Source organism: Bos taurus, chromosome 9, assembly GCF_002263795.3.
Source record: "Bos taurus isolate L1 Dominette 01449 registration number 42190680 breed Hereford chromosome 9, ARS-UCD2.0, whole genome shotgun sequence".
Classification (NCBI taxonomy): Eukaryota; Metazoa; Chordata; class Mammalia; order Artiodactyla; family Bovidae; genus Bos; species Bos taurus.
In genome coordinates, this window is record NC_037336.1 from 70505140 (window position 1) to 70520053 (window position 14914).

The following is a 14914-nucleotide window of genomic DNA, read 5'->3' on the forward strand; positions in this document are numbered from 1 at the left end:
ATTTTTCAGTGCTCAGCTTTCTTTATAGTCCAACTCTCACATCCACACATGACTACTGGAAAAACCATAGCTTTGACTAGACGGACCTTTGTTGGCAAAGTAAAATCTCTGCTTTTTAACACTGTCTAGGTTGGTCATAGCTTTCCTTCCAAGGAGCAAGTATTTTTTAATTTCATAGCTGCAGTCACCATCTGCAGTGATTTTGGAGCCCAAAAAAGACTCTCAATGTTTCCATTGTTTACCCATCTATTTGCCATGAAGTGATGGGACTGGATGCTATGATCTTAGTGTTTTGAATATTGAGATTTAAGCCAACTTTTTCACTCTCCTTTTCCACTTTCATCAAGAGGCTCTTTAGTTCTTCTCTTTCTGCCATAAGGGTGGTATCATCTGCATATCTGAGATTATTGATATTTCTTGTAGCAATCTTGATTCCAGTTTGATTTCCAGCTCCAATCTTTATCCAGCCCTGCATTTCTCAGGATGTATTCTTCATATAAGTTAAATAAGCAGAGTGACAATATACAGCCTTGATGTACTCCTTTCCCGATTTGGAATCTGTCTCTTGTTCCATGTCCGGTTCTAACTGGTGCTTCTTGACCTGCATACAGATTTCTCAGGGGGCAGGTAAGGTGGTCTGGTATTCCCATGTTTTTAAAAATTTTCCACAGTTTGTTGTGATCCACATAGTCAAAGGTTTTAGTGTAGTGAATGAAGGAGACATAGATGCTTTTCTGGAATTCTCTTGCTTTTTCTGTGATCCAATGAATGTTGGCAGTTTGATCTCTGGTTCCTCCGCCTTTTCTAAATCCAGCTTGAACATCTGGAAGTTTTCAGTTCACATACTGTCGAAACTTAGCTTGAAGGATTTTGAGCATTACCTTGCTAGCATGTGAAATGAGTAGCAATTGTGCGGAAGTTTGAACATTCTTTGGCATTGCCTTTCTTTGGAATTGGAATGAAAACTAATCTTTTCCAGTCCTGTGGCCACCTTTGAGTGTTCCAAATTTGCTGACATATTAAGTGCAGCACTTAACAGCTTTATCTTTTAGAATTTGAAATAGCTCAGCTGGAATTCCATCACCTCCACTAACTTTATTCATAGTGATGCTTCTTAAATTCCACTTGACTTCACACTGCGGGATGTCTGGGTGTAGGTGAGTGATCAGACCATTATGGTTATCTGTGTCATTAAGATCTTTTCACATACATTAGATAAATAATTCTTTATGCATCATAGTGTTTATAGTAGTACCAAAATTGCAGACACTACAGACACTTATTTTGTAGTTCTTGGGATCATTCCCTGGAAGGAACATTCCTCTTTGTCAGACATTTGTAGGTAAATTCAGGGTCAGAAACATTTCCAAATCAGGCATATCACATTAGCCACATTTTCTTGACCTTCCAATCATTAGCCCACTGTGATAAATGTATAAAATGCTAAAACTGAAGGCAACTTTGAGATGATCTATTCTGAACCATCCCTTTTTATTTTTAGAGACTCTAATTTTAATACTTTCATAATAGACATGTATAACAGATGTAATCTATTCATACTTCTATAATTTTATGAATTTTAACATTTGTAGACACCTGTAAAGTTAATATAAAAATCAAGACTGAACATAGTTCAGTTCAGTTCATTCACTCAGTCATGTCTAACTCTTTGCAACCCCATGGACTGCAGCATGCCAGGCTTCGCTGTCCTTCACCAACTGCTGGAGCTTGTGCAAACTCATTCCCATAGAGTCGGTGATGCCATCCAACCATCTCATCCTCTGTTATCCCCTTCTCCTCCTGCCTTCAATCTTTCCCAGCATCAGGGTCTTTTCCAATGAGTCAGTTCTGTGCATCAGGTGGCCAAAGTATTGGAGTTTCAGCTTCAGCATCAGTCCTTCCAATGAATATTCAGGACTGATTTCCTTTTGGATTGACTGATTTGATCTGCTTGCAGTCCAAGAGACTTTCAAGAGTCTTCTCCAACACCACAGTTCAAAAGCATTCTTTGGCACTCAGCTTTCTTTATAGTCCAACTCTCACTTCCATACCTGACTACTGGAAAAACCATAGCTTTGACTAGACAGATCTTTGTTGACAAAGTAATGTCTCTGCATTTCAATATGCTATCTAGGTTGGTCATAGCTTTTCTTCCAAGTAGCAAGCATCTTTTAATTTCATGGCTGTGTCACCATCTGCAGTGATTTTGGAGCTAAAAAAGTATCTCACTTTTTCCATCATTTACCCGTCTATTTGCCATGAAGTGATGGGACTGGATGCCACGATCTTAGTTTTCTGCATGTCGAGTTTTAAGACAATTTTTTCACTCTCCTCTTTCAATTTCGTCAAGAGACTCTTTAGTTCTTTGCTTTCTGCCATAAGCGTGGTGTCATCTGCATATTTGAGTATTGAAATTTCTCCCATCAATCTTGATTCTAGCTTGTGCTTCATCTAGCCCAACATTTCGCATGATGTACTCTGTATATATGTTAAATAAGCAGGGTGACAGTATAGAGCCTTGACGTACTTCTTTCCCAATTTGGAACCAGTCCATTGTTCCATGTCCAGTTCTAACTTTTGCTTCTTGACCTGCATACAGATTTCCCTGGATGCAGGTAAGGTGGTCTCGTATTCCCATTTCTTGAAGAATTTTCTACAGTTTGTTGTGATCCACACAGTCAAGGCTTTGGCATAGACCATAAAGCAGACGTAGGAACTCTTTTGCTTTTTTCTATGATCCGACAGATGTTGGCAATTGGATCTCTGATTCCTCTGCCTTTTCTAAGTTGAGCTTGAACATCTGGAAGTTCATGGTTCATGTATTGTTGAAGCCTGGCTTGGAGAATTTTGAGTATTACTTTGCTAGCATGTGAGGTGAGTGCAATTGTGTGGTAGTTTGAGCATTCTTTGGCATTGCCTTTCTTTGGGATTGGAATGAAAACTGACCTTTTTCAGTCCTGTGGCTACTGCTGAGTTTTCCAAATTTGCTGGCATATTGAGTGCATCACTTTCACAGCATCATCTTTCAGGATTTGCAATAGCTCAACTGGCATTCCATCACCTCCACTAGCTTTGCTATATATCACTTCCCAGATTTTAATCATGTCCTTTGTAATGTTCTTCCTGCTCATCCCTACACACTCAACCCTCTTTCATCCCCAGGCAGCCACTGATCAGCTTTATGTCACTCTATACTAATTTGCACTTCATCAGTCAGTTCAGTCGCTCAGTCATGTCCGACTCTTTGCCACCCCATAGACTGCAGCTAGCCAGGCCTCCCTGTCCATCACCAACTTCCGGAGCTTGCTCAAACTCATTTCCATCAAGTGGGACTTCCTAGAATTTTATAGAATGTACTTCCTAGCATTTTATATAAATGCAACCATACATTATATTATGTGCTCTTTTTTGTTTGAATTATTTCACTCTGATGAATAATATAGAGAATAAGCCATGCCAAAGCATGAATGAACATTTGATTCTTTTTCTTTTTGATTGAGTAGTACGTCACTGTGTGTTAATTGACCACATTTGTTTCTCCTTTTTTTGTTGATTGAGGTTGAGTTTGAATCATCCGTTTTCCGGTGCAGGCCCTAGCTTAAGTGACCTGAACAAGGTCCTACAGCCAGAGTTATGAATTCACAGAGTGGGGCCAACCACTCTCCAGAGGGTGTCTGGCTGCATCTGGTCCTGCTGGGACAGCCTGATGGTCCACCTTCATCTGCCCCTCCTCTGGTCCTGCACAAGCTCTCCTTTCTAAAAATTGCTTCACTTCTGCTCCATTATATGTGGCTTGCCTGCTTTTAATGATCCACAACCATCCATTTCTTCTCTATTTTACACTAATGCAAATATTATATATTATTTACATGATATAAGCATGTACTTTATTATATTAATTATAATTCAGTAGAATAAAAATTTGGTATAATACATTGATATATTGTATGATATACAGAAATATATGCTATATGTATGCAATTATGCATTATATATTTCTTCTTAGTTCCATATGCATTTTAAAGAATTTTATAAGATTTCAGTTAAATTTTTGACTTTAACTAGAGTTATGTTTCCAAAAATAAATTGTCTGATAACTTTGAAAGCATGACTCCATTGCCTTCTTGGACCTAGTGTACTGATGAGAAGCTTGATCATGATATGATATTCATGTCTTTTTCATAAGCTGGTACCCTCTGGCCTCTGGTACTAGGAACTTTAAAGTTTCTCTTTGTATTTGTCTGTAGTTAGCATCTGCTTTTGTATCATTTTTCCTCTTTGCACTTGGTAGGAACTTGAAATTTAGACTCTTTAGCTGAGAATATACTTTTTATAGCATTGTTTTTATTATTTTCTTGTCCTCATTCTTCAGTTGCTTTTACTGGGATTAAGAATTTCTTTCAGAATCTATTAGAAAAAACATTTCTTTCACCTTTCTGGTAAACTTTATTGTGTATATCGTGAGTGTATTTCTCTACCCTGGTTTTTCCATTAGTTTGCTCCATCAGATTTTCCTTTCAGAAATACTTTTAAGGGCATCTCAATGGGCTTTTAGGAGGAAATGAACTCTGTGATTGGTTAACAGGGCTTATCTTCAGATGGTATGTACCATTTCAAGCATTCCCTTGTGAAAATGATGAAATGCTTAAGTTCAGACCTGGCTAGCCTAGGCACAGAGAAGACAGGGATACTCTTTGTACATTTAGACTGTAGTTTCAAATTGGAGTTGTCCAAACTAAATTATTAACACGGAGAGTGACTAGAAAGCTCTGGGGTGTGCCTGAGATCTAATGAGGGATAAGGAAGGAAGATTTGCAGAGGACACTGGGAGTCTGTGGTTGGAGAAAATACAATGTTGTGTCATTTGCCATTTTACCCAAATTATTCCAGAAGAGGTTAAGATATATTAAGAAATATCCATTAAATAGAAATAAATTATGTAAAGAATCAAGTTCATAACCAACTCAGTTTTACACTGACTTGCAAAAATGCTTAAAACTTGCATATACTTAATATACTTACTATGTGTTATCAAACCTGTGAAGACATCTTTTCCAAAGAATATCTGATTTGGGACGTTAGAACATGAACATATCATTTGTGGGGGGGTGGGCAGTACTGAACGCAGTACAGAGGGGAATGTGAGTCCTCTATCTGTGAGGATCTCACAGCAGCAGTATTCAGAGGGATTACACCCATTTCTCAGGTGAATGGAGAGACGTTGCAATCTGCTTCCAGTGACAACATCCCGAGAAGAGAGCGATCTTTTCTCAATCAGCACTGACTTTTGCAGAAGCTCACAATTGTGGGTGTGCCTAAATATCATGGTGTTTTTAATGCTTTCCTGTAATGTAATTCGTCCATTACAAGCTGCTCATGGTGTATGTTCCCTTGTCTGTTTGTTGGTGTCCACTGAAGATACAAAAATGATTCTTGACTGGAGGAAAAAAGCCAAGTATTTGCTCTCACTGTGTGTACCCAGTTATATCTTTTTAGCTAAAATCTAGTAAAGTGGCCACAACAGGATGAAGAATTGGTTCAAGTCTAAGGATATAAAAAGTCTTTGGCCAAAGAAACATAATGGGTAACTTAATGTGAGGAACTCTTCTGGAGAATAACTGTCTTAATAATCACTCTTCAAAATAATCTTCCAAGTTCACACCTTGCACTACAGGGATTCCATCTAGGGATTCTCTTATAGATAGCTTTTATATATCAGGAAGGATTGTGTGCTTTAGGCAGTAATGCAGATAAACCTGGTAGGAAATGATTCCTTCACTCTGTAATTACTTCCCATATCACTTCCTGTTGCAAAGAGAAACTCTGGAGGTAAAAAAATAGAAAAATATTTATAACTAAAAGAAAATTTTATCAAATTCAGGGAATGATGCGTTAGTTAAAACTAATCCCAATGTTATTTTTCAGTGTAATTTTTGTGCTTTGTTATTAAACACAATTGTGATTTTTACAATAAGGAAAATGAAAAAAAATAATTGTAATAATATCTGATAATTTCCTCAGATATCCTAGTGGATGTATGTTTTTCCCCTAGGTGTATTGAAAATCAGAATCCTATGTTCATTGTGAAAATCAAGGACAGAATTCTTTGAGTGTAAACGACAGATCATGAGCAGCAACTCATCCCCCACTGCAGCTGTGCAGCTCTGCTATGAGCACCTGAACGGATCCTGTGTGAAGACCCCTTACTCACCCGCATCCCGCGTGATTCTGTACATGGTGTATGGCTTTGGGGCTGTCCTGGCTGTGTTTGGAAACCTCCTGGTGATGACTGCCATCCTTCATTTCAAGCAGCTGCACTCACCAACCAATTGTCTCATCGCCTCTCTGGCCTGTGCAGACTTTCTAGTGGGAGTGACTGTGATGCCCTTCAGCATGGTCAGGACCGTGGAGAGCTGCTGGTACTTTGGGCGAACTTTCTGCACTTTTCACACATGCTTTGACGTAGCATTTTGTTACTGCTCTCTCTTCCACCTGTCCTTCATCTCCATTGACAGGTACATTGCTGTTACTGAGCCTCTGATCTATCCCATCAAGTTCACGGTGTCTGTGTCATGCATATGCATCAGCATCTCCTGGATCCTGCCCCTTACTTACAGTGGCGCCGTGTTCTACACGGGTGCCAATGAGAAAGGGCTAGAGGAATTGTCTAGTGCCCTCAACTGTGTAGGAGGCTGTCAGACAGTTGCAAATCAAAACTGGGTATTGATAGATTTTCTGTCCTTCTTTATACCTACCCTTGTCATGATCATTCTCTATAGTAATATTTTTCTTGTGGCCAGACAACAGGCTAAAAAGATTGAAAATACTGGCAGCAAAACAGATTCATCATCAGACAGTTATAAATCCAGAGTAGCCAAGAGAGAGAGAAAAGCAGCTAAAACCCTGGGTATCACAGTCATAGCATTCATGATTTCGTGGTTACCATACAGTATTGACTCATTAATTGATGCCTTTATGGGCTTCATAACCCCGGCCTATATTTATGAGACTTGCTGTTGGTGTGCTTATTACAATTCAGCCATGAACCCCTTGATCTATGCTTTATTTTACCCTTGGTTTAGGAAAGCCATCAAAGTCATTGTGAGTGGTTGGGTTTTCAAGGATAGTTCTGGGAGCATGAATTTGTCCTCTGAACAAATGTAAGCCGTTGGGTTGAGGAGGTTGAAGATATCTTTACATTTTCCAAATGAAACGAGTTTTAGAAAATCAAGTAAGGTTTTTCATGAAAGAAAACAAATGGCTTTTTCAGTTTAACTGGATGAGCCCTTGTGTTTCAGTCTTGTTAGGATGTGCACTTCTCTTTGCTTCTCCAAAAATATTTATTTGACTGATAAATGTTAACTCCCTTATTTGTTAACTACTGCAGAACTCACCATAGCCCACTCTCTGCAGACCGTCCACTCCCCCGCCACACACATTTTTATTCCATTAACCATTCCTTTTGTATCCTGTAAACATTTCAGTTGTCTCTGATTTCCTTTGTCTTTCTTTTTCAAAGTGGTCTACGTATTTCCAACTTCTCAGAACTTTCTCTGTGATTAACTTTCTCAAGGTTGTTGCCTCCCCCCCGCCTTTTCTGCTTTGCTCATATTCCCAGGAAACTTTTGGGTTTCAGTTAAATCTATTATGCTTAAGGTCTGCACTGGTGTCTGTCTGAGAAATTGATTCCAGCATCTTCTGCATCCTGTCTCTGGCCCACAGTGGTGCCAAATTGTACACAGATGCCCAAGATGATAGGATGGAGGGATAAGTAACTGCCCTCTGCTTGATAAGTGATTGTCAACTTGTTTAAATCAGTTCTGCATATTGGTAGGATCTCTATTGTTTTTCACACCTGGCTTTGTTAAGATTCTTCGGTACAGAAATACTCTTCTTGTGATTAGAAAACAGATTAAAAAGATTTAAACATTACTAGAAAGTAAAATTGTTACCAGAGAATTGCAAGATCAGAGTGGCTAAGACACAGAGAAAAGCAGCTAAAACCATGGACATCACAGTTTAGTATTTTTGGTCTCATGATTTTTCAGTGTAATCAATTCATTCATTGATTCTTCTTTGAGTTTTATAGCATTTAATATGCTTATGAGATATTTTGCTTCTTCAGTTACTATCAGATCAGATCAGATCAGATCAGTCACTCAGTCGTGTCCGACTCTTTGCGACCCCATGAATCGCAGCACGCCAGGCCTCCCTGTCCATCACCAACTCCCGGAGTTCACTCAGACTCACGTCCATCGAGTCAGTGATGCCATCCAGCCATCTCATCCTCTGTCGTCCCCTTCTCCTCCTGCCCCCAATCCCTCCCAGCATCAGAGTCTTTTCCAATGAGTCAACTCTTCGCATGAGGAACTGGCTCTAAATCCTTTGATTTATGCCTCATTTTACTTTGGTTTAAAAAAGTAATAGGACTTATTAAACTGGAAATATTAACGGACATTTCATCAATCAAAACTAAATTCTAAAACAAATTTTATATTGATGATTTGAAAAATTTAACAGTGATCTAGTGATATATTGAAAATTTCTGAATAATTGTTATATGAAATATAGTGCTTGAAAATGATCCACTAAACTGGGGAGGAAAAACAGTACCTCAATTTCAGCAGCATCAGTTTTACACTGTTATTTTTTGAGAAGTGGACATCCTCCGAGCATTTGATAAAAACATATTACTTACTAGTGGTTGACACCGTGGTCATAATTTCTAATTTCCTCACATCTTTACACTGTCCTGCTCTGTCAGTTGTTACTTTTCTCTTTCAAGTCCCTGTTATTCTTTTACCTTTCCTACCAAGCTTAGCTTTTTCTTTTTTCATTTCCAAATGTTTCTTCCAAGTTCTCTGTTAATGTCTTTCTGTGAACTCAGTTTCAGTTCAGTTCAATCGCTCAGTCGTGTCTGACTCTGCAACCCCAGGACTCCGTTTAGTTTGCTTTTAGTTTTAGCAAATTGATTCTTGGGGTCCAGTCTTTCTGCAGCTCCTAAAGATCTCTGAGCCATATCCATCAGCTTAAGACCCAGGATGAGATTCATATTTTATATTTTAGGAGATATTTTGTAAAGGTAGGAATAACCATGAGCAATATTTGTACTGCAGTAGTAGTTTCTTTTATGTAACAATTTTCCCATTTCATGAAGTTTGTTGCTTTTACCTTCCAGCTCATGATGGAGGGCAATTGTCTTTTATTTTTCCCCCTATATGTACTATTTGGAGTTTATAGCTATTCATGATTAAAATAACACTATTATTTATGTTATTGAAAAATGGATAATTTAAAAATGTTAATGTGGTATAAAACTTTTTGAAAAACTGTTAACGATCTTGCTTCATGTATTTTACAAAATCAAAACGGATTTATCTGAGATATTAAAAACTAGAAGAAAACATAGTTTTTATAATTTATTGGTAGAATCATGATAGAATATAGATTCATGCACTAAATTAAAATTTTTCAACTTCAAAGTGAAAGAAAGACATGTTAAAGAAAAACACACAAACTTGGAAAAGCTATTGGCAGCAAACAGGATGAAGAATTAGTAGATTAAAAAATATAAAAAGAATTTACAAAACATTAAGATGGAGATGAATATCCCACTAAACATAAATACAAAATTTTACAGAGGTATGGTTAATAAATACATTAAAATGTCAAATGTACACATAATTTTAAAATTAATTAAAATCTTATACAGTTTTGTATCTCATATTTGACAACACTGGATCATTAATATCAGATTAATTAGAGTATGAGAAATTGAGTACTCTGCTGAAAGTTGAGCACTTTCATAAACAAGTAGGAAAAACATAATTTAGCATTTTCTTTTAGAGGGGATTTAAGATATTTATGTAAAATTTCAAATCACATGTGTCACATGACTCTGTAGTTCTGTTTCTGGCAAGCAAGCACATGAAGAGAGTCAGGCAAGGAAGGAAACGTAACAAGGACATTCATCGTATATCTTTCAGTTACTAATTACAATAAACTAGGTTTCATATGGTGTAAATTAAATTATGCTCTACCTTTGAAATGAGATGTTATGAAACCATTAAAAAGCACAACTGACCATTAAAAATAGCAACTGACAAGGAAAGAAAACCTCAATATACTTCTTTGACTAAAATCAAAAGAAAACAAAAGCAAAACATCTGACCTAAATTATAATGCAACGTATAATAAGCCCTCATATTACACTTTTACAAAATGTACCTTTGTGTATAATAGTGTCTGTTATGGGGGGATTTACTTTGTAATTTATCTTTAAAATGTTAATGTTTATGATAAAATAAATGTATTAAAATTGATGTTAACAACACACATCTCTATTTTTATCTAAGCATTGAAGTTGTTTTATCTGTGTGCTTGGTTGTTTTATTTTGGTGGACTAACATTTGAGCATATATCTTTGGTTTATTTTTGTCTTATCTAATGAAACTAAATTGTCGGTACATTGGTATATTTTAGAAACTACATCTTAAAGAGATTTAAGTATCTCAGGATTTATATCTTAATATTTTTAAGGTATTTTTAATGGTTTCTTTCAGTAGATCTTTAATGCTCTGACTCTTCTTCTCTATATTAATAATGTGCTGTACTCAAGAGCGATGGAAGCTACCAAGAGTTATGTTTCCATGTTCCACTTGTGCTTTATTTCTACTCTTTAGGTAATTTTTGAAAAGTGACAAATATGCACAGTAGACGTGTTGAGTAGATGCACATGCTTTTGAGAGACGACATAACCTCCCAGCCTGGCTGTTAGGAGCCCTGCCCCTCAGGGAAGGCAAAGGTGCTGCCAAGTCAGGTCCTTAGGGTAGGAAAACGCATTCCTCAGTAGACAGACCTCAAAAAACACCCACGGATACTGTGAGACTGAGCTTTCTGAACATGGATGCCACTCTGGGGATAAAGGAGCAGAATCCCTATATTTATTGAGATTTTTTTCCTTGTACCTGGTGCAGTGTGAGGCTCTAAGCAGATTTAAGAGTATTACAGAAAAATATAAATCCTATCTAGCAGCCCTGAGCAGGTGAAGCGAAGATTTGTATCTGTCACCACGGGCATTTCATGTCCTCTCCCTTCCTAACCCTTCACCTCTGCAGATATCCAAACAGCTTGGCAAAATGAGGGGGGTGGGGTCAAGTTGTGAGCAGGTCTCCTTGAGCTCATGCCGCTCCCCACACTGCGCCTGCGCTACAGCCGCTCTCAGCCTTGCGAATGTGTCCAGCCCCCATCTCGGAGCCTCAAAACACACTGCCCTCTCGGCCTGGGAAACCCCTGTCTGTTTTTACCTTAAATATCTCCTGGATCCTCTCGACCTATATTTAAAGTTACCTTCTTGGTAAAATTACCTGTGAATACAATTCCCATGCTTCATTGTGGTGACCTCCACTGCACTCTGTTTATCGGAACCATCACCACATTGAGTTGTCTTTACTTGTCCACATGTTAGCCTCTTACGTAGAGTTAAGAGAAGTAAAATAAATATAATGGATAAGCTCTAATTTATTTAAAAATCCTATAAGGTGATAGGCAATCTACCAGGAGGAAAGAAAGATTTGAAGCAAACTGAAACACTCATAGCTTGCTGGTGAGAGCATAAAATGGTCCAGCTACCTTAGAAAATGTGTACTTCCTTACAGAGTTAAACATACACTTCCCAATATGACAGTCCCAAGATGAACAGTCTAAATATTTGTCAACTGGTATATGGATAAAATAACTGGAAGGCAATTGAATTCAGACAATGGAATTCCATTTAGCTATAAGGAGGAATGAGCTGCAAATGTTCTCAGACATGGGTGAAACTCACAGACACTGAGCTGAGTAAAATAAGCCAGACAGAGAAGAAGACAATCTGTGTGACCTTTGTGACACAAGATTTTTAGGCCTCAGAAAGTAATCCCTAGCCATAGAAGGGAGATCCGTGGTTCCCCAGGATAGGAGAGGGGATATGTGGGGTGATATTAAGTATAAAAGGGCCTGAGGAGAAATACAGGGTGTTGCTTCCCTTCTTGGTTGTGAATACAAGAGCAGATACATTTATCATGTCATCAGTCTGTACGTACTAAAAATGTAAACTTTTCAAATATATTTTATGCCTCAATATTAAAAAGCTGATTTTTTAACATAAGTAGAAGTCATGGAGAAGGAAATGGCAACCCACTCCAGTGTTCTTGCCTGGAGGATCCCAGGGACTGGGGAGCCTGGTGGGCTGCCTGTGGGGTCGCACAGAGTTGGACACGACTGAAGCGACTTAGCTACAGAAGTCACTGAGGGCTTCCCAGGTGGCACAGTGGTGAAGAATCTGCCTGCCAGTGCAGGATCGGCAAGAGACATGGGTTTGAACCCTGGGTTGGGAAAATCCCCTGGAGTAGGAGATAGTAATCTGCTCCAGTATTATTGCCTGTAAAATTTCATGGACAGAGAAGCCTGGGAGACTACAGTCCATGGGATTGCAAAGAGTTGAACATGACTGAGCAACTGAGCACACCACATAGAAGTCATTCATCAGAAAACATTTTTTTGAAACATAAGCTCATCTATTCTAGAACATTAAGAGGAAATGGAAATTTGTCAGTGGTAAAATATGGAGTATAATATAGGAATGCTCCCATTCCAAAAGTTCTTTCAACAATTTATTTAAAAAAATATCTTCCATATAGTGCCCATTACAACAAGAAAAACATTAGCAGGAACAATGTTTTATTTGTACTTGCACTTCCTTGGTTGTTTCATGAGGCAAACATTTTGTCCTCTACTCCTCCTCTTTTCTAAATCTGAATTATTAAAGTTAAACCTGAAGCATTCAACTGTTTAATATATGATTCTATTTATTTTTTTTCTTTAACACAAACTGATACTGGAAGAGAGAAAGGACTTATTTGAAAGAGTTCTAGTGACATTCAACACAGAAATGATAAACAAATGATTCTAAGAAAAATGAAAAGGCAGTAACTAATAACAGTAAATAATATGACTTTCCATTTCTGCTCAAAGGTTTTAAAGGCTAGGCATTATTATATTTCACGCAAAGGTCAAATGACATCAGGAAATTATAGGACATAAACTTAGTTTAGCATAAACGTAATTGTTATTTAATTCTTTCTTTCTAAACACCTTGCACTTGTGGGGATTCAATCTTAAGAGCTTTGGGGATTGAAATTATGGAACTATGTTCCTGAGGGGAGAGAGTGTTTGGGGCATTATCATTGCTCTGACAAATTAGGAAAATAATGCTAATAAAATGTGGCATTCGGACATGCATCATGTAATAGTTTCTTGAAGACAAACTCTTCTCTGAAATGAAGGATGAGGTAATACAGGAAGTCTTTAAAAAATTTAAATAGACAGCATTTTATGTAACAATGAAAATTAACCACTTATTCATTTAGAAGTGAATAATTTTACAAGATGAGGATACGAATCACTTTCTAAACATGTAAGTGAAGATTTGCACTTATAAGGAAGCAAAGACAGAATGCACTGGCAACTACTGACATTGTATTTATCTTTTCTTTAAGGACATTTCAAAAGCAGGAATGACATCCTGGGCCACAGAGGGTGACAGGTTTCCAGGTATCAAATCAGAGAATCATGAGCAGTGCGTCTCCTTCTGCTGCAGCTGTGCAGCTCTGCTACGAGCACCTGAACGGATCCTGTGTGAAAACCCCCTACTCACCAGGTCCCCGCCTCATCCTGTACACAGTGTTCATCTTTGGAGCTGTGCTGGCTGTGTTTGGAAATCTCCTGGTGATGATTTCCATTCTCCACTTCAAGCAGCTGCATTCTCCTACCAACTTCTTGATTGCTTCTCTGGCCTGTGCTGACTTCTTGGTGGGAGTGACCGTGATGCCCTTCAGCACAGTGAGTTCCGTGGAGAGCTGCTGGTACTTTGGGCAGCGTTACTGTCAACTCCACTCTTGTTTTGAAGGCTCATTCTGTTACGCTTCCATCTACCACTTGTGCTTTATCTCTCTGGACAGGTACATTACCGTCACTGACCCCCTGGTCTATCCAACCAGGTTCACTGTGTCTGTTTCTGGCATGTGTATTGCCTCCTCTTGGCTCTTTTCTATTATTTTTTCTTTTTCTCTTTTTGGCACAGGAGCGAATGCAGCTGGACTGGAGGATCTAGTAAGTGCTCTCACCTGTGTGGGAGGCTGTCAAATTGCAGTGAATCAGAGTTGGGTATTGGTGAATTTTCTATTATTTTTCATCCCCACCCTTGTGATGATAGTTCTTTACTCCAAGATTTTCCTCATTGCTAAACAGCAGGCTAGAAAAATTGAGAGTCTGAACAACAAGACAGGGTGATGCTCAGACAGCTTCCAAGACAGAGTGGCCAAGAGGGAGAGAAAGGCAGCAAGAACACTGGGCGTCGCAGTGCTAGCGTTTCTGGTCTCCTGGCTGCCTTACTTCCTGGATTCCATCATTGATGCCTTCCTAGGTTTCATCACTCCCACATATATTTATGAAATACTGGTTTGGATTGCTTATTATAACTCAGCTATGAACCCCTTGATTTATGCTTTCTTTTATCCTTGGTTTCGAAAAGCCATCAAACTCATTGTCACTGGCAAAGTCTTGAGAGCGAATTCCTCGACAGTAAATTTATTTTCTGGGTAAGTCCACATTTTAGATGGAGGAATTGAATATAGATTCACCGTGAACACTCCATTGGGTAGAAAACTTCATCATATACATGCAAGATCTTGTAAAGTAAAAGAATAAATTATGCTTCCAATATGATCTAAAGACTTAAATTCAGTTTCATCATTCTTTGGTCAATATAACATAAAAACCTGGTTGTTATGGAAACAGCATGACCTTGGAGCCAGAAATGTGGCATTTTACCATTGATCTTGGGCTACTACCTGTCTCTGAACTTCACTGTACA

At 38.2% G+C, this 14914-nt stretch overlaps 1 protein-coding gene and 1 pseudogene across 1 annotated transcript; both read left to right on the top strand.

The window, feature by feature from the left end:
- The first annotated feature begins 6126 nt into the window (after nucleotides 1-6126).
- TAAR6 (trace amine associated receptor 6) lies at nucleotides 6127-7164 on the top strand. Its single transcript, NM_001206565.1, has one exon. It carries the CDS (start codon nucleotides 6127-6129, stop codon nucleotides 7162-7164), a length of 1038 nt encoding a protein of 345 aa, NP_001193494.1.
- Nucleotides 7165-13572: 6408 nt separating this feature from the next.
- LOC785282 (trace amine-associated receptor 7a-like) lies at nucleotides 13573-14643 on the top strand (annotated as a pseudogene).
- The last annotated feature ends 271 nt before the right edge of the window (nucleotides 14644-14914 follow it).

Excerpts from the sequence above, each read along its gene's own strand:
- TAAR6 (NM_001206565.1), top strand. The coding sequence starts at position 6,127 with ATGAGCAGCAACTCATCCCCCACTGCAGCTGTGCAGCTCTGCTATGAG.